The 26,696-nt window shown below is 47.8% G+C and overlaps 1 protein-coding gene across 2 annotated transcripts in view; it reads right to left on the bottom strand.

Moving 5' to 3' along the window:
* Positions 1-26,696, bottom strand: part of NGEF (neuronal guanine nucleotide exchange factor) — a 103,714-nt gene that overhangs the window by 22,537 nt on the left and 54,481 nt on the right. The window contains exons 1-3 of one of the 2 annotated variants that reach the window (XM_049888465.1): positions 24,418-24,566; positions 23,754-23,896; positions 13,365-13,663 (exon numbers count right to left, since the gene is read on the bottom strand). In XM_049888465.1, the coding sequence (XP_049744422.1) occupies positions 13,365-13,663; positions 23,754-23,896; positions 24,418-24,524 (549 nt within the window). In that variant the 5' untranslated portion in view covers positions 24,525-24,566. Of the gene's footprint in view, positions 1-13,364; positions 13,664-23,753; positions 23,897-24,417; positions 24,567-26,696 lie in introns of those variants that run through there. The other variant, XM_049888464.1, reaches the window with a different exon arrangement.

The raw sequence follows: 26,696 nt of genomic DNA on the forward strand, positions 1-26,696 counted from the left end.
CGGACCACATGTGCGGCCCACGCTGGACACTGACCCTCACGACAGCCCCACGGAGTGGTCAGGCGCCCCTTCCGCTGCAGACGAGGGGGTCAAGACTTGAACCCCTGCCCTCTAGACTCCAGGGCTCCACGCAGGGACCACTGTGCTAAGAGACAGCTTCCCCTGGACACCAGAGGCTCCTACCCAGTGGCCTCCGCGGCAGGCCAGCCTATTATTCAGGCAGAAGCCGAGTGGCTCCACTATTGCTCATTCCAGATTCTTCATTATCTTTGTAGCTTCGCCTGGTGCTTCCACAGCGGGGCTTAGTAAGCTTGTCACAGGAAAAGCCTCCAGCCCATCAATCAAACGGGTGGCGGTTTGGCACTAGGGGATCTGTCGAGCCAGTGAGTGGTGCCAAGCAACTTGGAACGTCCACCCAGGCCCCTTCCGACTCGGGGCAGGTGGCGTCTCCAAGGGCACTGCCGAGCGTGTTTGGCCTCACCTTTCCTTCCTGGCTCCACTGGGCTGGGCTCTGCAATGTCCCATCTCCTTTCCCGGGGAATTGCCCAAACAGCCCTGGGATGTTCCAGTCTCCAGATGTTTACTGGGTGCTGGGGATTCCAAGACTACCCTTGCCCAAGGGGTCACCAGCTCAGAGCCTGGGGGATTGGAGCCCAGGGGGTCAGATCCTGGGTGCTCCGTGCTGCAGGCCCAGCCCTCCCTGACTCCCTGGCTCCACACCACACACCAAGAGCCTGTTGCTGGGGACACAGAGGGACACAGACTTGCAGCTGCTGAGAACATAGCCGATTCCAGCTTAGAGGTGACAGTGAGGGAAGAGGAGGAAGGGGCAGGTGGTGGGGGAGGGCACTTTGGGAGGGGCTGAGACAAAGAATGAGTCTGAGTTTGCCAGGCAAAAAGGAAAAACAAGATCAGCATTTCTCTGAGTGGTCCCCCATCACCTGCACCAGAGGGGTGGGAGTGTTAAAATGCAGATTCCCAGGCCCCCTGGTCCCCGACACCCTGTCTTCTCATAAGACCCCGTCTGAGTTTGAGGACCCCTGCTGCCCAGGCCTGGGTCCCCCACGCCTAGCCCTCTTCAGTACTTGTCACCCTGTGTCCCAAGCATTACAGCGTGTGTCCAGAACATCAGTAATTTTTCTCAAGATGACCTGATTAATGCGCTAATTTACAAAAAAATGTGCATCCTAAAATTAGGTATAAATTTAACAAGACACATGCTTGAAAAGATGTGTGGCCTCATTCACAGTAAGACAAATGCAGACTAAATCCACAAGAACTAGGCTTCTCACCGAGCGCGCATAAGGAGAGAATCGTTTGATAACACACCATGCTGGTGAGAGAGAACAGGCAGCCTCAAGGTTGGGTGAAGTGTAAAGACAATTTGGCTATATCTTCTCAAAAAAAAAAGTAACTTTGACCCAACAACTCCATTTAGCAATTCCCGCAGTGTTCCACTGTCCAGATTTTCGATCTTTCATTAGTATCAACAATGCTGCAGTGAGCATCCCTGATACATAACGTTCCTAACTTCAAAAGTTCATCAACAGGGGGCTGGTCAAATGAACTATAGGATATCTGTTCAATGGAGCACCATAAAGCTGCAAACCACAGAATAGGGGTGTCACAGATTGAATCACGTCCCCCCAAAATATGTGTCAACTTGGCTAGGCCATGATTCCCAGTACTGTGTAGTTGTTCTCCATTTTGTGATCTGATGTAATTACCCTCCATTTTGTGATGAGTTGCAAATCCCAACCTCTATACGTTAATGAGGCAGGATCAGTGTGGGGTGTATCTTGAGTCACAGCCTTAGAAGAGGATGTGATTCAAGTCACACCCTTGCTTGAGTCACACCTTTTATCTTATAAGAGATAAAAGGAGAGAGAAGCAAGCAGACAGGAGAGAGACCTCACTACTACCAAGAAAGAAGAGCTGGGAGCCAAGTGCATTCTTTAGACCCAGGGTCCCTGCGCTGAGAACCTCCTAGGCCCAGGGGAAGTTTGATGCCAAGACACATGGAGATCTCCAAGGAACGCTGGGCCCACAGATGTTGAAAGAAAACAAGGACCTTCCTCCAGAGCGGACAGAGGGCAAAAGCCTTCCCCTCAAGCCGTTGTGAGAGAACAATTTGTTTGTTAAAGGCATCTACTTGTGGTATTTCTGTTATAGCAGCACTAGATAACTAAGACAAAGGGTATTCTATTTGTACTGATAGGGAAAGGTTTTCAAAATAAGCGAAAAAAAAAACCAAACAAGGTGCAGAATGAGGTACATAGTAGTTTATCATTTGTGTCTCCCTTCTGACCCCAAAAATGTATCAAAAGAGGGAACTGGGTGGCCGAAGGAGGGACAAGGGTGGGAGGGAGACTTCCTTTCACTTTAAACCTTTTTGTTCTTCTTGAACATTATATCAGGTGCATAAATTCTTTATTCTGAAGGTTCATTTTTACAAGGAAAAGTGCTGACTTTGTTAAAATAGTTGCAGGAGCTTGTCTTCCAAATCAAGTAGGACAGGGGCTGGCTGAGGTTTTAGGTGATGGTGACTTTCCACCTTACATCAACAGGCAAAATCTCCACCCCCTCCTATTTTAGCACTAATTTCCTGAATTGATAAGATTTCTCTTAAAAGAGACACAATGAAGTTGGTGAATAAAATACCAATGACAATTTAATCTTTTTACAGGGGTATACATATTAAGGAGTCCCTGCGTGGTGCAAACAGTTAACAAGCTGGGCTGCTAACTCGAAGGTTGTCAGTTTGAAGCTACCCAGAGGCACCTCGGAAGAAAGGCCTGGCAATCTACTTCTAAAAAAGCAGCCATTGAAAGTCCTATGGAGCCCAGTTCTGCTCTGGGACACAGGGAGGGGGGGTCACCATGAGTTGAAGTTGGCTCAGCGGCAACTGGTATGTGTATACGGGCTAGAGAGGGTCCTGGCATATGAGAGAAACACACCCACGTTAGCCAAAGGAGTGACCAGTTCAAGGACTGTGCTGGGCGATGTCCCATCCACAGTCTCTTTTTCTTCTCACGACTTCTGGTCAGACATTTGTCTGATGTTTTTTTGGCCGGTGGGGACTGCCCACTACCCCTCCACATCATACACCCTCCTCCTTGCTTTCTATTCTCCTTCCAGGACAATCCTGTGTTCCACCATTTTCAACCCTTCCCCCTCATTTGAACACCCAATCCTTCACACACTTGCTTCCTTCCTAATTTTTAATTTGAATCTTTGTCTAATTATTTTCTCATACTGCCGTGTTCTCAGACAATAACTCTAAAATCACTCCCAAGAGGAGGGCGAGGAACCAAGAGTTTCAGAATGAGTTAAAAAAAAAAAAAAAAAGGAAATCCTGTACATCTAAGACACGGCTTTCCAGTTTCAGCTACCTATTTTTTTTTTTTTTTATTGCGACAAAACTTTTACCATTTGAGCGTTTTTTACGTGTACAATTCCGTGACATTGATGACGTTCATCATGTCAGGCAGCCATCCCCACTCTCTGTTTCCAAATTATTCCACCACCATTAGCAGAAACTCAGAGCCCCTAAGCAACGACTTCCTCTTTCCTCTTCCTCCCACCCCTGGTAACCACGAATAAACTTTCGTCTCTCTACCTTTGCCTAGTTTAGATACTTTATATAAGTGGGATTACACAATATTTGTCCTTTTGGACTTATTTCGCTCAGTATAAAATCTGGTCTTCAAGGTTTAGCCATGTGGTAGCCAAGGGAGGCAGGAAAGATATTATTTTGTTCTTAAGTCTTGTGTCTTCAATGATGGATTAAAACTTGAGCCTACCAAAAGACCATCCCTTTGGGGTGTTTTCCTCATGTGAACACTAGGCTCACGGCAATCTGCTGCTGGTGTGGCTAAAAAAAAAGAGACATTCAGACAACAGATTGGGCTGGGAGTACAAGTCTCCTGTCTGGCTTTCACAAATATACTGAAAAAAATGTCTGATGCAGAAGTTACTGGTGAGGAACAAAAAACCTGAAGATGGCAGTTTTGTGTCCATTACCAAATATTGGCAAAACGAAAGCTCAGACTAAGCTCTTTACAATAAGTATGAAGAGTCAGACTATAAAGACTCTGAGTGAGACATGCTGCAATGCAACCAAAAAGCTCAGATGACAAGCCTGGGGCAGTGAGTTTGTGTTAACAGTGGTGGAACAATTCGGAAAAGGAGGGTGAGAACGGTCGCACAATTTGAAGGACATGAGCAATGTCGCTGAATTGTATATGTACAAATTGTTCACTTGGTGTATGTTCTACTCTGTCTGTTCTCAACAACAGAAATAAAATAATTATTAAAAAAAAGATGCTGCAGTCCGTGTGTTCACGTGCTGCATTAACGAACATCATTGTATCATGTATTAGTAAAGCTACCATGAGTGCTTTTTAAATATCTTTATCTGATCCATTAGAAAGTCCAAAAAGTGTATAAAGAAAACAAGAGCCTTTATTTTCTATGGCCACTCTGCTATAAATGTAATGTTCCACTTTGTTAAAAAGCAAAACAACTGAAAGCGTTAGTTTCCTAGATAACAAAGTACCACAAACTGGGTGGCTTATCAAAAAACACTTGTTGCCATCTAGTTGATTCCAACTCATGGTGACCCCATGTGCTGCAGAGTAGAACTTCCCCCAGGGTTTTCTTGGCTGCAATCTTCACAGACCACCACTTGCCTGTCAGTCGTTGTACTGTGGTAGCTTGTGTGTTGCTGTGATGCTGGAAGCTATGTCACTGGTATTTCAAGCACCAGCAGGGTCACCAACGGTGGACAGGTTTCAGCAGAACTTCCAGACAAGGCAGACTAGAAAGAAGGACCTGGTGATCTACTTCTAAAAAAAATTGGCCAGTGAAAACCTTATGAATAGCAGTGGAACAGTGTCTGATGTAGTGCCGGAAGATGAGCCCTCAGGTTGGAAGGGACTCAAAAGATGACTGGGGAAGACCTGCCTCCTCAAAGTAGAGTTGACCTTAATGATGTGGATGGACCAAGCTTTTGGGACCTTCATCTGCTGATGTGGCATGACTCAAAATGAGAAGAAACAGCAGCAAATATCCATTAATATTAGGAATGTGGCATGTAAGAAATATGAATCTAGGAAAACTGAAAATTATCCAAAATGAAGTGAAATGTTTGAAGAAAGATATCCTAAGCATTAGTGGGCTGAAATGGACTGGCATTGGCCGTTATGAATCGAACAATCATATGGTCTACCACGCTGGAAATGACAAATTGAAGAGGAACGGTGTCACATTCATTATTGAAAAGAACATTTGAAGATCTAACCTAAAGTACAGCACTGTCAGTGATAGAATACCCATATGCCTACAAGGCAGACCAGTTAATACGACTATTATTCAAATTTACACACCAACCACTAATGCCAAATATGAAGAATTTGAAGATTTTTTACCAACTTCTGCAATCTGAAATTGATCAAACATGCAATCAAGATGCATTGATAATTATTGGTGATTGGAATGAGTGTTGGAAACAAAGAAGAAGGATCAGTAGTTGGAAAATATGGCCTTGATGATAAAAATGACACCAGAGATCACATGATAGAACTTTACAAGACCAATGACCTATTCATTGGAAATACCTTTTTTCAAAACCATAAGCAGTGACTATATACATGGACCTCTCCAGATGGAGTACACAGGAATCAGATCGATTACGTCTGTGGAAAGAGACTATGAAGGAGCTCAGTGAAGGCGCCGACTGCAGGACAGACCATCAATTGCTCATGTGCAAGTTCAAGTCAAAGCTGAAGAAAATTAGAACAAGTCCACGAGAGCCAAGGTAAGGCCTTGAGTATATCCCACCTGGATTTACAGACCATCTCAAGAATACACTAATGACCAAATACCAGACAAGTTGTGGGAAGACATCAAGGACATCGTACATGAAGAAAGCAAAAGGTGATGAAAAAGACAGTAAAAAAAGAAAAGACCAAAACGGATGTCAGAAGAGACTCTGAAACTTGCTCCTGAACAGAGTAGCTAAAGTGAACATAGGAAATGATGAAGCAAAAGAACTGAACAGAAGATTTCAAAGGGCAGCTCGAGAAGACAAAGTAAAGTGTTATAATGACAGTGCAAAGACCTGGAGTAGAGAGCCAAAAGGGCAGAACACGCCCAGCATTTCTCAAACTAAAAGAACTGAAGAAAAAACTCAAGCCTAAGTTGCAATTTTGAATATTCTATGGGCAAAAAGAGTTGGAATCGACTCGATGGCATAGGGCTTGGTGGTTTTTTTTTTTTCTTTTGGTTATGGGCAAAATACTGAACGATTCAGGAAGCGTGAAAGAAGGTGGAAGGAATCCACACAGTCACTGTACCAAAAAGAACTGGTTGATGTTCAACCATTTCAGGAGGTGGCATATGATCAAGAATGGACTGTAGTGAAGGAAGAGGTTCAAGCTGAAGCCTTTGGTGAAAAACAAGGTTGCGGGAATTGGCAGAATACCAAACGAGATGTTTAAACAAATGGAGGTAACGCTGGAAGCGCTCACTTGTCTATGCCAAGAAATTTGGAAGACAGCTACCTGGCTGACGGACCGGAAGAGATCCATATTTGTGCCCATTCCAAAGACAGGTGATCCAACAGGATGTGGAAATTATCAAACAATATCATTAATATCACATGCAGGTAAAATTTTGCTGAAGATCACTCAAAAGTGGCTGCAGCAGTACATCAACAGGAAACTGCCAGAAATTCAAACTGGCCTCCGGAGAGGATGTGAGAGAAGAGATATCATTGCTGATACCAGCTGGATCTTGGTTGAAAGCAGAGAATACCAGAAGGATGTTTACCTGTGTTTCATTGACTAGGCAAAGGCATTCGACTGTGTGAATCATAACAAATTATGGATAACATTGCAAAGAATGGCAATTCCAGAACACTTCATTGTGCTCATGAGGAACCTATACATGGATCAAGAGGCAATCATTTCAACAGAACAAGGGGATACTGCATGGTTTAAAGTCAAGAAAGGTGTGGGTCAGGGTTGTATCCTTTCACCATACTTATTCAATCTGTATGCTGAGCAAATAATCTGAGAAGCTGGACTATATGAAAAATGAGGCATCAAATTCATTGACAACCTACGTTACGCAGATGACACAACCTTGCTTGCTGAAAGTGAAGAGGACTTGAAGCCCTTACTGATGAAGATCAAAGACCACAGCCTTCAGTATGGATTACACTTCAACATAAAGAAAACAAAAAATCCTCACAACCAGACTGATAAACACCACCATGATAAACAGAGAAAGATTGAAGTTGTCAAGGATTTTATTTTACTTGGATCCACAATTAACACCCATGGAAGCAGCGTTCAAGTAATGAAACAACACATTGCATTGGACAAATCTGCTGCAAAAGACCTCTTTAAAGTGCTAAAACGCAAAAATTTCACCTTGAGGACTAAAGTGTGCCTGACCCAAGCCATGGTACGTATTTTCAATCACCTCACGTGCATGCGAAAGCTGGATAAGGAATAAGGAAGACTGAAGAACTGATGCCTTTCAATTATGGTGCTGGCAAAGAATATGGAATATAACATGAACATACATGTCTGTCTTGGAGGAAGTACAGCCAGAGTGTTCCTTGGAAGCATGGAAGGTGGGACTTGGTCTCACATACTTTGGACATGTTATCAGGAGGGACCAGTCCCTGGAGAAGGACATCATGCTTGGTAAAGCAGAGGGCCAGCAAAAAACAGGAAGACCCTGAATGAGATGGACTGACACAGTGGCTGCAAAAATGGGCTCAAGCATAACAAGGATTGTGAGGATGGTGCAGGACCTGGCAGTGTCGTTCTGTTGTACACGGGGTTGCTGTGCGTCAGGACTGACTTGATGGCACCTCACAACAACAATCTTCACGGAAGCAGATTGCCAAGCCTTTCTTCCACAGCCGTGCTGGGTGGTTTGAACCACCAACCTTTAGGCTACTGTTGTTGTTGTCGAGTCAATTCTGACTCATGGTGAGCCCATGTGTTACAGCGTAGAACTGCTCCATAGGGTTTTCTCCTCTGTAATCTTACTGGAAGGGGATCACCAGGCCTTTTGTTCTGTGGCACTGTTGGATGGGTTCCAACTGTCGACCTTGAGGTTAGCAGTCAAGCACAAACCGTTTGCTCCTCACAGGGACCCCTGGTGGCTTCCAAGAACCAACAATTTATTGTCTCACAGTTCTGGAGCTAGACGTCTGAATTCAGGGAACGGCAGGGCCACGCTCTCTTTGCAGGCTCTAGCGGAAGATCCTGTCTTGTCTCGCCTAGAGTCTGGTGGCCCCAGGAGTTCCTTGGCTTACGGCTGCAGCGTAACTCCTAGGGAATAAACGGGAGTCCCTGGTGGTGCAAACAGCTAACAAGCTTGGTTGCTAACTGAAAATGGGAGATTTGAGTCTATCTAGTGGCACTCAGAAGAAAGGCCTGGTGATCTACTTCCAAAAAAAATCAGTCAAAGAAAATGCTGTGGAGCACAGCTCTATTCTGACGCACATTCGGTCGCATGAATTGGAATCAATTCCACGGCAACTTTTTTTTTTTTAATTCTATTCTACAGGAATCAAGTCAAACCCAAACACGTTGCCGTCGAGCTGATGCAACTCACAGCGACTGCACAAGACAGAGTAGAACTGCCCCATGGGGCTGCCAAGGAGCAGCTGGTGGATTCGAACTGCGACCTCTTGGTTAGCAGCTGAGCTCTTAACTATCGTGGCACCAGGGCTCCTGTATTATGGGAAAACACATCTGAAACACACGTTTTTTTAAAAAAAGTATTAATATTCAGATGTATAAAGGGATGCTACAAAAACCCAGTAGAAACGAAGGCAAAGGATAAGAAAAAGCAATTCATTGACAAAGAAATGGAAAGAGTCAATAATCACACGAAAAGATGCTCAACTTCATGAATCATCAAGGACAGGCAAGTTAAAAGCAAGGTACCATTTTTCATCGGACAGATCGGAGCAAAAATTAAGTCTTCCAGTAGAGCTAAGTAGGGCGCCTAAGAGCAGCCTCTCTACGCTGCTGGCAGTAGCGTAAAACTTGCATTGCCTTTTCAAATGGTCAATTGGCAATCCCCTTCACCATTTAACACCCACTTCACTTATGAGCCCTGGTGGCATAGTGGTTAAAAGCTTCACCCACTAACCAAAAGGTTGGCGGTTCGAATCCACCAGCTGCTCTTTGGAAACCCTATGGGGCAGTTCTACTCTGCCCTGTAGTGTCGCTATGAGTCAGAATAGACTCGACCGCAATAGGTTTGCTATGCGGAAAACAAGGAGCCCTGGTGACACAAAGATCTGATCCCCTATAAATTACAGCCTAGAAAATCCTATGGGGCAGTTCCACTCTGTCCGATAGGGTCACCATGAGTTGGAATTGACTTGATGGCAGCGTGTGTGGTTTTTGGTTTTTCACTTGTGACCAGCAGCTAGCTCCACCTGTAGACATCTATCCGATAGCTGGGTTCTCACCTGAGCACAAAGATGATGCACACAGATGCTCTCCTAGCCAACCTCCACGTAACCGACTTGCAGAATTCCACAGAGCTTTCTGCTTCCCTGTAACACCTGTGCAGGTGCGCTGGGCACCCCGGGCAGATGGCTTCCCTGCACACTCCTGTTCCTACCTGTTGAGCTGTATGCCTGCATTCGTGTTTGTCCCTAAACGTATTCATGGCAGTTGTACTTGTTAGGTAATTATATAATTTAATTATAAAAACCAACTAATTCTCAGTGCACAGGGCGTTGTTTTTATGAAAACAAACCTGAATGCTCTGAAGAGTCTCGTAAAGACAAGTTGCTGAAAACCAAAACCAAAACGCTGTTGGATAAAGTGAAGCTGAAAGAAGTGTCAAGTACTGGGAGGAAGATCCTAAAAATCTATAAGGATTCCGCACTTACAGTTTTCATAAGTGTCTGAACTCTAAGTCAGTTGGTGCATCGATTGCTGTGCTTTCACCAAGCGAGATAAAGGAGTGTACAAACTGGAGGATGCAGGCTCCGAGAAAAGGGCTGGACACATTTGCGGCATTTGCTTTTTTCACAATGAGAATGTATTCATGAGTTACCTGTTTCATAACGTTTAAAACTAAAGTGATACCTTTAGCAACATAAAGGATACTTGTAACAGTACAAAATAACTTTTTGTTTCCTGTGATAATTTTTCTTGCTCTGAATTCTAGTCTGCCTAATATATATAGTGGGTTTGGTTTCCTAATCAATTGGAGAGTTTCTGTCTTTTAATAGAGAAATTTAAGCAATTTACACTTAATGTTATAACAGAAATGTTTGCTATTAACTCTGCCATCTTACTTTATGCTATTTGTTTTTTGTGCTTTCTTACTGCTTGCTTTTCTACCTTTTAGCACATGGGCCCTTCTTTCTCTGTTTTTAGCTTTGTTCATATTTTAGAGAGTTTATAGCATGTTTTAAGTTCTACTAGGGTTTATCTCTAAGTTTTCCAAAGTATTTAAAGCCTTTACTTCTCTAATTATCAATGCAAAAACCAGTATCTACCCCTTCTTTCCTTCCCCACTTACTGGTCTTTGCTTGAATTAATCTGGTATTTTGGATGGTTTCTGTTTTGCCAGCCCTTTCAATATGTACACAAAAGCTTTTCTTCAGCCCAGGGTTGTTTTCCTCTTCTGTCTCTGTTGCTTTACTTCAAGTCTATTCTTAAAAGCAGCACCAATTATTTGTAAGTTGGATCTGTTCCTTCATCCTCCTTCTATACTCTTTCTCTGCAACACTTCCATGTCTCCTATACCCCCATTTACCCTCTATTCGATTTTCTTTTCATCTCATGCTGTTGTGTCCTTACAGCTTTTTTGCTCCTGTTCGTAGTTGGTTGTTATTATGTGCCTTTGAGTTGATTTCTGACTCACAGAGACTCCCTGTGACACAGTAGAAATGTCCCATAGGGTTTTCTTGGCTGTAATCTTTATGGGAGCAGATTGTCAGGTCTTTCTCCCATGGAGCCTCTGGGTGGGTTCAAACTGCCAACCTTCCAATTAGCAACTAAGTGCTCAACTGTTGTGCTGCCAGGGCTCCTTGCTGATAGTTTATTCTCAGAAATGAAATGACAAACAGCTTTCTGAAACTTTTCTCTGGATCCTACAGCATACTGTCCTCCCTGGTACACTTTTCTTCTGTGTCTTCCAAGATACTGGCTTCTTTTCCTTACTTCCAGGACTTAAAAAAAACAGGTCCCATGTTGGTGATTCTGACTTTATATGAAAGTCAAAGGTAGGAAATGATGGTCCTGTCTGTGACTGGTGGCACCCCTAGGTAAGTGGGGTGGCCAATTGCAGAGGGATTTCCCCATGGCTTCTGACACCTTCCACATAGTTGCTTTCAGTGGGCAAAGCCTGGTGAGCTTTTCTCAGTCCAGCTCCATCTGCCTCAGTGGAGATACCCTGGACTGTGCATCTTCACTTCTGGTGGGAATGTGAGTGGCTTTTTTACATCTTCTCATGAGTATTGTAGTGTGAAGCTGGGAGAAGGTACTGAAGGCTAGACATTATTTACATCAGAAGTTTCATTAAAAAACTCTTGATGTTACATGGAACTCAAATATGCCAACCATCACGGGACGTGCAGGACTGGGCAACATTTCGTTCTGTTGTACATGGGGTTACTATGAGTCGGAGCCAATTCGACCACAACTAACAACAACAAAAGCAGCAGCAAATTCATGGTAAAACTCGTGTCTGAATTAAATGACCCTGATCAGGAACCACTCTGTTTTGGTCATTAACTGTGCGCAGCGTTGACTGTTTTGCCACTTAAATAAATAAGAGCAAATGTTTCTACAGAATCTAGTACAGAAGTACCAAAACCAAAACCAAACCAAGCCCACTGCTGTCGAGTTGATTCCAACTCATAGTGGCCCTACAGAACAGAGTAGAATTGCCCCACAGAGTTTCCAAGGCTGTAATCTTTACGGAAACAGATTGCCACGTATTTCTCCTGCAGAGCGGCTGGTGGGTTCGAACTAGTGACCTTTCGGTTAGCAAGCGAGCATTTAACCACTGTGCCACAAGGGCTCCTTAGTGCAGGGGTAAGGGGGGGGTCAGGGCAGGCAGGACTTTTGGAGTCACAACTGTAAGTAGGAACAAGGAGAGGCATGCATTTGAAGGAGAGAGTGTGTGTGTTGGGGGGGAGCGCTGCTGCCAATAGGGATGAGGGTGAGACGGTGAGGTGACAGTGGACAGTGATGATGATATTTGGACTGAATGAGTGCTTAAAAAAACACATCTCTTCATTTTTTTCTCTGCACCCGCTTTTAAAATTTCACAATCAACACACTCTTGCATATCACGTATTCTCTTGAACGTTCTCTCTCCTTACCACTGACGTTCCTGTTTCTCTGTGTACCACAAAATCTCTCTACACCGAAATTATCTTCGTTCAACTAAAAGAAACACTTACATTGTTTCTCACATTGTTACTTGACTTTCTTCTGTTACTGTTATTTTTTAAGTTGATTATCATCCCCTGCCAGCAAATAACAACCCATCAGACAACTCCATGACCTGGCACCATCTTAGCTGAAGGTCTGTCAATGTCTCCCTGGGCTGTCAAATGAAGGGGCAAGAGAGAGGACAAGCCCTAGATTTCCCCACCATTTCCAGAAGGGGGAGAGGCAGGCAGGGGGATTTCTTTCAGAGACTCCATGCATTCAAAGCTCAAGGGTGGGATAAGACCAGGAGCGAAAGAGGTACGGCAGACTTTTGTAAACCACAGATGATGGGAATGAGTTCACAGTGACAGGGAGCTCAGCATCACCTGGGCCATCAAAGTTTATGTCAGCAACGGAAATATCCAACAGTAATTACAAAGGGTTTAAAAATCCAGTCTAATGAAACAGCAATGTGGCCAACACTCAATACTGGGGTTCAGCTACCCTAGCAGGTAACTGGGTGCTCCTCGTTACCTATGGAATAATGTAAGGAGCCCTGGTGGCAGAGTGGTTAAGTGCTTGACTGCTAACTGAAGGGTCATAGTTTGAGCCCACCAGCTGGTCTGCAGGAGAAAGATGTGGCAGTCTGCTTCTGTAAAGATTACATCCTTGGAAACCCTATGGGACATTTCTACTCTGTCCTAGAGGGTCGCTATGAGTTGGAATCGACCCAACAGCAGTGCATTTGGGGTTTTTATGGAATAAAGTAAAATTTCCAGGATGTTCTCCATGCAAAAGACACCCCTGTGCTAGAGCTGGTGAGCACCCCATAACTCAGCAAACCTCACCCTACAGAGGAAGCCTCACCTCAGGTTCAGTGAGGCAACAGCCCACCACTCTGACAGATGCCCCACCCCTCACAGACCATACCTCCTGCAGCTTGACCTCCTCCGGCTGCAGGATCTCCAGCACCCCGCTGCTCCGGATTTCTGGGAGGTCCTGCCAGAGGTTAAACCTTGAGTGCGGGTTACTGAGCAGGCAGATCTGAGGCAGAGCCTTCCTCTCAGGTGGGCTGGCCGGCTCCTCCTCCTCTTCCTCCTCCTCTTCCTCTTCTTCCCCAGGAGCCTCCACACTGGCCGGGGACCTGTCATGTAGTTCTGCATCCTGCTGCCTCCTGGTTTCGATTTCTTGCAAAGTTGATTTATCTCGGTATTCCTGATACAGGAGCCCTGAAATCACATGGAGTTGTAATAAAGAGAAGAAAATGATTTTAGATGAAGATCATTCTGAATCACTAAGTCAAGATTTTCGTATTCTCATTAAGGGCAAATGCTCTACCTCGGAATATACAAAGAAAGCTGGGCCCACAGCTGTCCTAGCAAAGCTCTCCTGCCCAGAAGCCAGACCACCACGGTCTTCACCTCTTGGCTAAGAGCAGCACAGGTAGGCTTTTGCCCACAAAGAATAAAGAAATCCCCCAAAGCATTCAAAATCAAGTCACACAAATGTATACAATCCCGCCACATGCTTACTTGGCAAGCAACACAATCTAGAACTTGATGTGTTAATAACTGAGGCGTACAAGTTGACGGAAAAGTCCCAGTTATGTCTCAAAATCCCAACAGGATGTTTTGCACGGCCTTAAATGCTTTCATACTAAAACTCAAGCCTATTCAGTCACAGAATGGGAATACTTGTAAAATCCCATTTTGAAGGAAAAGCCAATTTTTTCATACCAAGTTCATCAACCTTATGATTCAAAGGGGAAAAATTCCTTAGTTTACTTTCACAGTTCCCAGCGTCCTTGCCCTACCAGTTTTACTTGGGATAAACAGACCCCAAGTCTCTAAGGCGGTTGGGGTACAGGCGAACCAGCACACATCTAGTGCCTCCCCAAGGAAAAGCTCATTTTGGACTCATGGCTGTGGGGAAAGCGATGGTGTCTTCCCACACGAGGGCTGGGCTGTTAATGTGGAGCACACCGAGACACTTCAGTGCAAAGAGCAAGGGGCTCCAGGCCCAGGGAGAGGGGAGCGCTCTGGGCAAAGATGCGGGGATGGGGGTCAGTTGGTGCCAAGCCTAGGCGGAAGAGGAAAGACCCCAAAGAGTCTCCTCTGCTGAGCCATGGAGGCGGGAGTCGATCCCAGCAGGAGGGGGGCTCCAGGACACCTCAAGTAAGCTGCTTGGGTTTACATTGAGGAGAACCACGGACTGCAAAGTGGGGACAGGTATGGTGAGGTGAGGGGCAGAAGCACACCCCGGAAAGTGGCTACAGCAGTTCCCAGGAGAGTGATAGTGGATGAGATGGAGTGAAGTGCCCCCAATTCATGGGACAGTCCTGAGGCAGAAGAGGGGCCCTGGAGAAAGGCAGGAGCTAAGTCATGGTGTCTTAGTTAGCTAGTGCTGCTGTAACAGAAATACCACAGCTAGATGGCTTTAACAGAGATTTGTTTTTGTACAGTTTAACAAACCAACCAACCTGTTGCCGTCAAGTCAATTTTGACACATAATGACCCTATAGCACGGAGTAGGACTGTTCCATAGGGTTTCTGAGGAGCAGCTGGTGGATTTGAACTGCTGATCTTCTGATTAGCAGCCCAGCTCTTAACCACTGCACCACTAGGGCTCCCTCATACAGTTTAGGAGGTTAGAAAACTGAATTCAGAGCAATGGTTTTAGGGGAAAGCATTGTCCCTGTATTAGGAAGGTCCTTGTCTCTTCAGATTCTGCTTACTGGCTCCTTGGAGATCTCCATGTGTCTTGGCATCTATCTTACTTGATCTCTCTTGCTAGATTGCATTTTTTCTCTTTTATATATCAAAAGAGATTGACTCAAGATACACTCTACACTAATCCTGCCTCATTAACATAACAAAGAAGCCCCATTCCCAAATGGGATTATAACCACAGGCATAGAGGTTAGGTTTCACAACACTTATTTTTGGGGAATGTAATTCAATCCATAACACTCCACCCTTTCCCCCAACACCAATTTGTTTCCTTCCTTGCCACACGCAAAACACATTCACGCCATCATATCACTCTAAAAGTCTTAAAGCAACTTCAAGTCCAAAATCTCATCTTCTGAGTCATCTAAATCAAATATGGGTGAGACTTTAGGTGTATTCCATCCAGGGGCAAAATTCCTCTTCGTCTGTGAATCTCTGAAATCTAGACTACAAGTTATCTGTTTCCACAGTACAATGTAGAACAGGCACAAGGTAGACATTTCCATTACTGAATGGGAGAAATTGGAGGGAAAGAAGGGATAATGGGCACCAAGGAAGTCCCAAACCCAGCAGAACAAATTACATTAGCTCTCAAGCCTTGAAAATAATCCTCTCTTCTCTGAGACCATCCCAGCAATGTCCTGCCCTCCAGACTGGGTGTTGGCCATGCCTTCTGGATTCTGGGTGGAGGTTCCTCGGTCCTGGGCTTCAGCTCCACCTTCCAGTCCCTCTGGGATGACAACTCTGCTCCTTTGGCTTTAGGTGCACCATTTTCCTAGTCCACCTCAGTGACTTCCCTATCCCCTTGGCCCTGGCAGGACCCATTCTTCTGCCCCTTGGGCATGGCAGCCCACCCTCAGCTTTGGGTGGTGGCCCCATTCCCCTGGTATACCTTAAAGATAGCCCCACACTCTGGAACTGTGTTGAAATGGAGTTTGAAACCTAGGAGGCTGTGGTCCCACCCTTTGAGATCCAGAAGACTCTGGTCCCACCCTTTGAAACCAAGAAGAGCCAGCTTCCCATGCTCCTTTCAACAGTTCTGCTGATCTCTGAGCTGATCCAGGGATGGTTCTTTTCTTTTCTTCGAAGGGAAGATATGTAGCTCCTTTGGCCTGTTTCCAGCCTATAGAATTCCAAGAGGCAGACAGCAGTCTTTCCTTTCGTTCTTTCTCTGCCTCCTTTAGTCTAAGCTGATAGATTTTCTGCTGTGGTAGCTGGATAGATCCATGAGTCACAGGCTTAATCTCTTCAACAAGATTGTGTAGCCACATCCTTGGTGAGCATTTTAGGGCATGTGTCCTTAGTTTGTACAATAGAATTTCCCAAATCTTTAAGTTCTGTTTTCATTTTTCACAGTTCATTTTTAAGTCCATCTCTTTCCTCTCCCATTTTACTATATGCAGCAAGGAGAAACCACATGGCCCCTTTAAGATCTTGCTTAGAAATCTCATCAGCCTGATATCCAAGTTCATCACTTACAAGTTCTACTTTCCACCAAACATTCTAACATAATTCAGACAAGTTCTTTGCCACTGCATAAAAAGCACTACCCTTCCTCCACTGTCCAATCATGTGTTCATCATTTCCTTTTAAACTCTCACCAGAAGCACGTTTAACATCCACAGTTCTAGGAACATTGTGTTGCTGAGGTCATATGTATTCGCTAAGATGATACGGACTTTCTCTGTAGCTCTCCTCACTTCCTTCTAAGCCCTCAACAGAATTGCCTTTGATATCCATAATTCTACCAACAGACTCTTCAAGGCAATCTAAGCTTTTACTATTAACCAAACCAAACCCATTGTCGTCTAGTTGATTCTGACTCATAGCGACCCTATAGGACAGAGTAGAACTGCCTCACAGGGTTTCCAAGGAGCAGCTGGTGGATTTGAACTGCTGACCTTTTGGTTAGCAGCTGTAGCACTTAACCACTGTGCCACCAGGGCTCCTTTACTATTGCTGCTGTTGTTGTTAGGTGCTGTCAAGTCAGTTCCGACTCATAGTGATCCTGTGTACAACAGAACGACACACTGCCTGGTCCTGTGCCATCCTCACAATCATTGTTATGCTTGAGCCCGTTGTTGCAGCCACTGTGTCAATCCACCTCACCCAGGGTCTTCTTTTTTGCTGACCCTCTACTTTACCAAGGGTCATGAATTGAATTATGTCCCCAAAAATAGTGTGCTGGTCTGGATCAATTTGGCTGGGCCATAACTCTCAGTATTGTATGATTTTCCTGTATGTTGTAAATCCTGCCTCTATGATGTTAATGAGGGAGGATGGGTGGCAGTTATGTTAGTGAGACAGGACTCAATCTACAAGATTGGATTGTGTCTTGAGGCAATATTTCGAGATATGAAGAGAGAGGTGAGCAGAGAGACGGGGACTTCCTATCACCTAGAAAGCAGTGCTGGGAGCAGAGTGTGCCCTTTGGACCAAGGTTCTCTGTGCGGAGAAGCTCCTAGTCTGGGGGAAGATTGATGAACAGGTTGTCAGAGAGAGAAAGCCTTCCCCTGGAGCTGATGCCCTGATTTTGGACTTTTAGCCTACTTTACTGTGAGGAAATAAATTGCTCTTTGTTAAAGCCATCCACTTGTGGTATTTCTGTTACAGCAGCACTAGATAACTAAGACACTGAGCGTGATGTCCTCCTCCCGGGACTAATCCCTCCTGATAACATGTCCAAAGTATGTGAGACGTAGTCTCACCATCCTTGCTTCTGGGGAGCGTTCTGGTTGTACTTCTTCCTTCTTCCTTCCTTTACTATTAGGCACCTTAAAACTCTTCCAGCCTCCACCCATTACCCAATTCCAAAATCAATTTCACATTTTAGGTGTCTGTTAGAACAGCACCCTGCTCTTTTGGTACCAAATTCTGTCTTAGTCATTTAGTGTTTTTTTTATAACAGAAGTACCACGAGTGGTTGGCTTTAACAAACAGAAATTTATTCTCTCACAGCTTGGGAGACTAGAAGTCTGAATTCGGGGCATTGGCAAAGGGAAGGCTTTCTCTCTGTTGGCTCTGGAGGAAGGGCCTTGTCTCTTCAGCTTCTGCTTCCTGGTTCCTTGGAGATCTCCATGTGTCTTGGCACCTATCTTACTCTATCTCTCTTGCTGGCTTTCGTTTTTTCTTTTATGTCTCAGAAGAGATTGACTCAAGATACACACTATACTAGTCCTTTAGGGTTAACATAACATAACATTAACACAACAAAGACAAACCATTCCCAAATGGGATCACCACCACAAGCATAGAGGTTAGGTTTTACAACACACATTTTGGGGGGACATAATTCAATCCATAACACATAGAGGGCAGTGGTGGTTCAGGGGTAAGAATCCTGGCCTTCCATGCGGGAGACCCGAGTTCAATCCCAGCCAATGCACCTCATGTGTTGCTGCCACCTGTCCGTCAGTGGAAGCCTGTGTGTTGCTATGATACCGAACAGGCTTCAGCAGAGCTTCCAGACTAAGACGGACTAGGAAGAAAGGCCTGGAGATCTACTTCTGAAAATCAGCCAGTGAAAACCCTATGGATCACAACAGTCTGATTCGCAAACAACCATGGGGACAGCACAGGATCAGGCAGCACTTTGTTCCATTGTGCACGGGGTCACCATGAGCCGGGGGCCATCTCGAAGGCAGCTAACGACAAGTCATAAATAATGCCCAGTGACTGGTCTGTTAACAGGGTCTGGTGGCGCCACTCAAGGACGCGGGAGCACAAGAGGAGGGCCCGGCAAGGGGGTGGGGTGGAGCGGAGGGACAGGCTCAGTTTTGAACATGTTGAAATTGAGGTGTTCTGAGGGACACCAGAGGCAAGTCCAGCGGGCAGTGGGACTCACTGACCTGGAGCCCGAGAGGGGCTCAGGGTCCTTTGATATGTTTACTTATAAAAGGAAGACGCTGACTCCCCTAGGACGTTTCTAATCACTTAAACATACTACGTGTACAGCTCTTGGTCTTAGAATGCAGTAAAAACCGTCACCTATTTTTCCTTCTTTACCTAATTGTTAAAATATCTAAAAAGTAGAAAGAAAGAAAAAGACTTGGAAATTCTGCGTGGGGCTGGATAAATTATAGTCATAAGCAGAAGCCTAATAAATCAACTCTGGATTAAATTACTTGGCTTCCGGCACTTCATAACTCTAAATTATAAAGCCTTTATGCTAAGGTAAATATATCATTTACTTCCAGAAATTAAGGCGCTATATTTTTACGATGTTACTACCCAGCAGAATACAAGGAGTTAATTTGACAAAGGAATTAAAAAGAAAATCGAAGTCTCTGCTGAATGCATCCCAGGAAAAAGATCTACGAAGGCAGAGGTCTAATGTTACCACATAACCTGCTATAATTTTGGATGCTAACTGCCTACACATAACGATGTAACTATAAACGCTAGTTGTTCTGCTCTGTGGCTGATGCTGTGTTTACGGAGGTTTAAAGAAACCAGATTTCCACGAATTGACTTGGATTTACTTTCGATGCTTAGCAGAGTGCCTCCCACGTAGTAGGTACTCAAATATTTGCTGAATTGAAGACCTCTTAGAAAAGCAATTTCCAAGGTTCACAAAAGTGTCTAGTTTGGTGTATTTTTTGAAGATTGAAAAAGATGTCTTAAGACATATGCTACAGTCAGCAAACCATAGGTCGACACTGTGTGGAACGTCTCACTGTGGTGCATGTGCTGCAAAGAGATACAGGTATCAGCACTGTGAGAGTCACCGGGTTAAAAATTTCTGAAATCATATTGCGGCAGACACCGTTGGCTGCCTACCTCCTGTCTCCTCAAACTCCTTCTTCCCAGTTGGCAGGAGAGGGGTTTGTTTGGGTGTTGACCCATCCTGTGCTCAGGGAAGTGAGTAAACGCTGACTGATCAAAACCTTCCATAGGTCCTGTCCCCCTGCCGGTAGTAGGTGTGTAGACATGGCATGTGACACAACCTGGCCAAGGAGAGTAAGGGGACATCTTCCAAGGGCTTCTCAACAAGAGTCCCTCCCCAGCAGACACATGAAGATAAACGGCCCTTTCAGCTTTAACTCATGGATGCTTGAAGACGTGATGCCTGGAGTTGTGGCAGCCATCTTGTGACATGAAGCCCAAATGCTGAGAACGGGGGAGGGAAAACAGCTGGGTCATTGTTCGCCTGAATAAACCAACTTTGGAACCCCCTACCCCTGGACTCATTAACTGAAATACAATGTTTCTACTATTTAGAGTCACTTTTTGTTGAATGTTCTGTTACTTGCAGCCAAAAACTCCCAATACAAGTAATTTTAGAATTTTCTTAAAACTTCATACTTTCTTCTGAGGTATTTAGAATATGAATTTAAGCATCTATTTTCTTGTAGTTACTGTGATGACAAAGAGTTATATGACACACCGAGTACCATTTTTCATAGTCAGTATATTTTTATTTGTATTAAAATTCAGAAATAAAAAACAGGGTAGCTCTATCTGAGGAGCTGTATGCTATCTGATTAAATTTCTGTACTCGGTGTACCGTTATCTCGTACTTTGTACACTCAGTAAGCATGACTTTATATGGAAATCAAGTTTACCTGGTACAGGGGCCAGCGTGAGCCTTGCACCCGGTGGAATTGCATCCATGTGGAATTGGAAGACTTAACTCCCGTCTCTCCTAATTAAAATGATCTATACCAGGTTGGCCAAACTGCCCTGCAGAAGAAGGATAAGCCCCTAGCTCTTCTTGCCAAACCCTCTGGAGTCATTCCAAATCTCACTTTCCAAAGAGACTAATTCCTTGGATCTTTCAAATAGAAACTTCCTAAAGGACAGAGAATTCATTCATTAGGTATTTAGTGAGCACCTTCTAGGTCCCAAGCATTGTGTTAGGTGCTAGAGACAATGACAACAACAACACACAAACAAAACCAGTAAGACAGATCTCTGTTCTCAGGGTGGTACAGTGAAGTGCTTGGCTGCTAACCAAAAGGTCGGTGGTTTGAGCCCACCAGCTGCTCAGTGGGAGAAAGGTGTGGCAGTCTGCTTCTGTAGAGATTTATAGCCTTGGAAACCCTACAGAGAAGTTCTATTCTGTCTTATAGGGTTGCTCTGAGTCAGGATCGACTATCAGGGCAATAGGTATGGTCTCCTGAGGAGTCATGGGGCGAGGGGTGCAAATCCACCTAAAGGAGCCATGGAAGAAAGATCTGGTGATCTGTTCCAAAAAGTCAGCCATTGGAAACCCCATGGAGTACAGTCCTACTCTGACACGCATGGGGTCGCCACGAGTTGCAATTGACTCGACGGCACTGGTGGTGGCCATGGTCTCCCGAGGGCCCTATCCAGTTACGATAATTGCATACCGTACCTGCAAAATCCAAAAAAGTGGTCTACAAAATGCCTGCCTGCTCATTGCATTTTCCTCCGCCCTTAATAACACCGTATCTGTAGGAACCTGCAGTCCTTTCCTCACACCTGGCAAAGCGCTCGCCTCACTTGCAGAGCTGAAAGCGGCTACCAGGTTCTAGGTGTCTGCTTAGCATAGATCTCACATTAAGTATCAAGTCATGGACATGGCATGGTAACAGGTGCTGTCATTCAGTCCTGCCCCTGAGAAATTCACCATTATCCCCGGAGACACTGGCAGGGGGAGCAGGGGAAAGACTCAGGATGCCAGAGCCCCTACTGTTTGACAGATGAGAAAACTGGAGCCCATGAAGAGCAGGCCCTCGAGCCCCGACTCCCAGTTTCGAGCTCACACCATCAAAGCACCTAGCTCAACAGGTCCAATGATTTCCAGGCACAAAGTCCCAACACGCCCCTGACAGAGAGTGAGAGGAAAGCAGGCTCCATGAAAGGGGGTGTGGGCCTCTTCTGTCCCCCACCCCAAATGTCCTTCTAAGTCATGACACTGAGCTCAGCCAAACGAGGATGTTTCAAGAGAGGCGACTGGGGCTTCTGGAGTCTGCCAAGGTGGAGGTTGCCTTCCCACTACGAAGGACAGTGAGGTCTACCAAGGCAGAGGTTGCCTTCCCGCTACGAAGGACAGTGAGGTCTACCAAGGCAGAGGTTGCCTTCCCGCTACGAAGGACAGTGAGGTCTACCAAGGCAGAGGTTGCCTTCCCGCTACGAAGGACAGTGAGGTCTACCAAGGCAGAGGTTGCCTTCCCGCTACGAGGGACAGTGAGGTCTACCAAGGCAGAGGTTGCCTTCCCGCTACGAAGGACAGTGAGGTCTACCAAGGCAGAGGTTGCCTTCCCGCTACGAAGGACAGTGAGGTCTACCAAGGCAGAGGTTGCCTTCCCACTACAAAGGACAATGAGGTAGAGAGTTGAGAGGAAGGAGTTTCAGGAGTCTTTGTTGCACATGGCAATTTCTTAATGGTTGGCATCAGTTTCAGATCAGCCCCTCTCTGTCTCCCCAGCAATCAAAGCGAAGACCCACCAGCACCAGCGCCAGCGCCAGCGCCAGCACCTCCAGCCTGACGCAGTGGTCTGCCAGCCGGAACGCAATTCCTGGAGGCAGCCCCCTAGCAGGGCTCAGCGCTCACTCCACCCTCTCAGCTTTGCAGGAGTCTGGGATCCTCTCTGTGTTTATTTTAAGGAAAAAAAAAAAAAAAAACCCCGCTGCTAGGGAAGAGTGGGCAGGCCCTGAAGACTCCCAAGGCGTGGGGTCTCCTGTGGCAACGGAAGCTGCAGTCCACACCTGGAGACACTTCACATCCTTCCCAGGGTCTGGGACTGGAGGACAAGAATTATATTATTTGGTTATCTGTTTGCTTTGTTTGGTTTAAGGGGGAAATTTCCAGACCTAGAATTGTTACTTAATGAAGAGACTGCGGCTCTGAGAGCATGGAAGAATGAAAAGGTTTTCTAAGCAGTTGGGACCATTTTCAGGAAAATGGAATCCACATTATTCACGCCCCGGTGCCGCTGGTGACGAAGATGAGAGCTAGTTTGATGTCACTAGTGCTGGGGTTCTCTGGGTACTGCCTCACGCCACTCTCTGCAGTGGCAGCTGAGGCTGTGGCTTTGTGGGTGCTGGATACACTGGTTGTGCCTTCTGGGTCCTTTGTGCCCACATCTCTGGCCACTTTTCTGGAGGGGTAGGTGACACCAGGCTAAACTTCCAAACCCAGGGACGTCTGGGGCTCCGGCTTCTCTCGGTTTTACCTTCCCTCTCCTGTACAAAGTCCCCCGCGGCCACCTCTCCCCAGAATCACACCATCACCCGAGACCCCCTCACCTCCACACTCCACTCTCAGCTCCAACTCTGCAACCGCTAGCCCACCAGGCTCCTCCCCGCCTCGGGCATGGCCCAGGATGGCAGAAGGGGCAGGGGGAAAAGGTGTCCTCCCCCAGAGCAGACCTGGGCAACAGACCCCTCTGGAGAGAGCAGGATGGATATCCACTTGCTAAAGCCCAATTGTTCAGCAACATTAATTAACGTGGCAGTTTTGCCTCTGGAACCATTTCGAACCAAATATGTCAAAAACCTTCCTACCTGCGTCAGACACATTCACGCACACGCAGTGCAGCAGCATCCCATGAGCAGGGGACCCCGAGTCCACCAGGCCCCGGCTGGCGTTCCCGAACGCAGCCCCGCTGCCGGGGACACCCACCTATTTGCTCGATGAGGTTCCTCCAGGAGTCGGCCGGGATGGGGTGGATCCTCTGCAGGGCCTCGGTGAGCGTGGTGGGGCTGTCGGCCAGCGCCGGGCACTCCTCGGGCGTGGTCCCATTGCCCGGGGTGGAGGACGACTCGCTGGGGGGGCGGGGGGCAGGGAGGGCCCGGTTATTTGGAAGCAACGACACACGTCGGCCTGCTGCGGGCGGTGCTGGCATCGCGGCCAGCGGGCCCCAGGGCCGGGCGGGCCCACAGGTCCTTCTTGTCACCCACCAGGGCGGGCCGGTGATTCATGCCGCGGCGGCCCGCCCGGACCTTCATGTTTTCCGAGCCCGCGGGCAGCGGCGGAAAGTTGGCGCGCCCCGACGCCGACGGCCCGCACCCAGGACCACCCCGCGCTCCCCGCCCCCTCGCCGGCAGCACGCGGGGGGCTGCGCGCCGAGCCTCCGTTCCGCGTCCCGGGGCCACGCGGCCAGAGCGGAGCCACCGGGGAGACGGGCCGAGGGTGCGCGGGGGCCGGGGCTGGCCGTCGGGGGACCCCCGGATGGGCGCGGGGTGACCGGACGGGGGTAGCCGAGGGGACGGCAGCCCGGGGGGTGGCCCGCGATGGGCGCCCGGGGCCGGGGTGGCGCGCGGAGTCCGGGGCTCCTTGTCCTCACCTGCCGGGCAGGTGTCCCGCCGCCGAGTCGCGCGCATCGCTCTCCGAGGTGGAGCTGTCGTGGTCCACCGCGCAGGCGGCGCTGAAGGCGGCGGCCAGCAGCTCCATGGGGCCGGCCGGGGCCGGCGGTGCCGGGCGACGAGCGGGCACCGAGCGGGGTCGCAGCGCGCGGCTGGAGCCGGAGCTGCTGCCGCCGCCGCCGCCGCTGAGCGCTCCCGCGGGCGGGCTGGCGGGCGGGCGCGCGCTGGAGGCTCCGGGGTTGCCAAGGCAACGGGGAGGCGGGCGGGCGCGCGCGGGGGCGAGGCCGGCGGGCGGGGGCGCAGAGGGCCGGCGCGACCCGGGGCCGCGGGCGCAGACTCGGCCGGACCTCGGCAGCGCGAGCCCGCCGGCCTGGCCCGCCTGGCTAAGGAGGTGGGGGCCGCTGGCCCAGCCTCGCCTTCCCAGCTCCTCGCCGCGGTCCAGCTGGGCCGCCCCAGCTCCGCAAGGTCACGCGGTGATCCCTAAGAGCAACTTGGACCGTGCGGGCGGCGCGACCTTCTCCTCGGTGCGCCCTCAAACCTCCGCCTTGCCCACGCCTGGCCTTTGCCGCCCCGGGTCCGGCCTCGGCGGAACGCATCCCCGCCGGAGCTGCCCCTGTCTGAGGAAGTCCGTGGCAGAGACTGGGACCTTAGAGGCCCTCTGCCCGCACACGCGTGACCCGCTCGGTGGGGAGGGGGCCGGCGCGGAAGCCTCTCTCATGCAGGTCTGGCTGCAGGACAAGCAGGGGAGTCAGAGGCCCGAGGCTCCGACCGGCCCGGGATGGATTTGGGGGTGGAGAAGGAGAAAGTGGCCCCAAACCTCCCCCAGTTTCCCTGCCCGGTCACATCGACTTCCAGAATCTGCACCTTCGTGTTATCTAGTGCAATCACCTCTGGTTACAGAACCAATCCCACCGCCATGGACTCAGTCCGACTGCCCCACAGGGTTTCCAAGGCTGAAATCTTCACAGAAGCAAACTGCCACCTCTTCCTCCTGCCCAGCAGCTGGTGGGTTGGGACCACTGACCTTTTGGTTAGCAGCCTAGCACTCAAACCGCAGCAGCACCAGGGCTCCTTCCAGATACAGAAAGCAAGCAAAAATGGAGACTGGACTGCAGTGCAGTGGTGAGGGGGTCAAGGAGGGCACCTGCTGCGCAGCGAGGTCCTGCCTCAGTGACAGTGAACCCTGTCTAGGCGTGACCTGCAGGTCTTGAGGGATTTCCAACAGACAACCAGCAGGTCAGGGTCCTTTCCCAGAGGCCAGTGAGGTCCCGTGACAAGGACCTGTGTCTCAGGCCAGGGCTAATTCCTTAGGTTTACCATCCTGAAGATACCTGGGGTGGGGGTGGGGGTGGAGTACAGAGCCAAGTGGAAACATCTTCCCCTGCACCTTCCACCTGTGGGGCATTTGTTTAAGTGGACACTTGCCCTGTGTTTTAGTGCAAATGCTCCTGCTGGGAACGCTTCAGTTACTCTTAGTGGCTTGTCTTTAATCGATCTAATAGGAGTCCCTGGGTGGGCACCAATGGTTGGGAGTTGGAACCCACCCAGAGGCACCCCTGAAGACAGGCCTGGAGATCTGCTTCACAGTCACAGCCTTAAAAACCCTATGGAGGTCTTAAATGCTAACAAGCGGCCATCTAAGATGCATCAATTGGTCTCAACCCATCTGGATCAAAGGAGAATGAAGAACACCAAGGTCACACGATAACTATGAGCCCAAGACAGAAAGGGCCACATGAACTAGAGACTTACATCACCCTGAGACCAGAAGAACTAGATGGTGTCCGGCCACAACTGAAGACTGCCCTGACAGGGAACACAACAGAGAACTCCTGAGGGAGCAGGAGAACAGTGGGATGCAGACCCCAAATTCTCATAAAAAGACCAGACTTAATGGTCTGACTGAGACAAGAAGAATCCCGGCGGTCATGGTCCCCAAACCTTCTGTTGGCCCAGGACAGGAACCATTCCCGAAGACTACTCATCAGACATGAAAGGGACTGGACAATGGGCTGGAGAGAGATGCTGGTGAAGAGTGAGCTACTTGTATCGGGTGGACACTTGAGACTGTATTGGCATCTCCTGTCTGGAGGGGAGATGGCAGGGTAGAGAGGGTTAGAAACTGGCAAAAGGGTCACGAAAGGAGAGACTGGAAGAAGGGAGCAGGCCGACTCTTTAGGGGGAGAGTAAATGGGAGTATGTAGTAAGGAGTGTATAAGCTTACATGGGACAGACTGACTTGATTTGTAAACTTTCACTT

This window comes from Elephas maximus, chromosome 6 (genome assembly GCF_024166365.1).
Source record: "Elephas maximus indicus isolate mEleMax1 chromosome 6, mEleMax1 primary haplotype, whole genome shotgun sequence".
Taxonomy (NCBI): Eukaryota; Metazoa; Chordata; class Mammalia; order Proboscidea; family Elephantidae; genus Elephas; species Elephas maximus.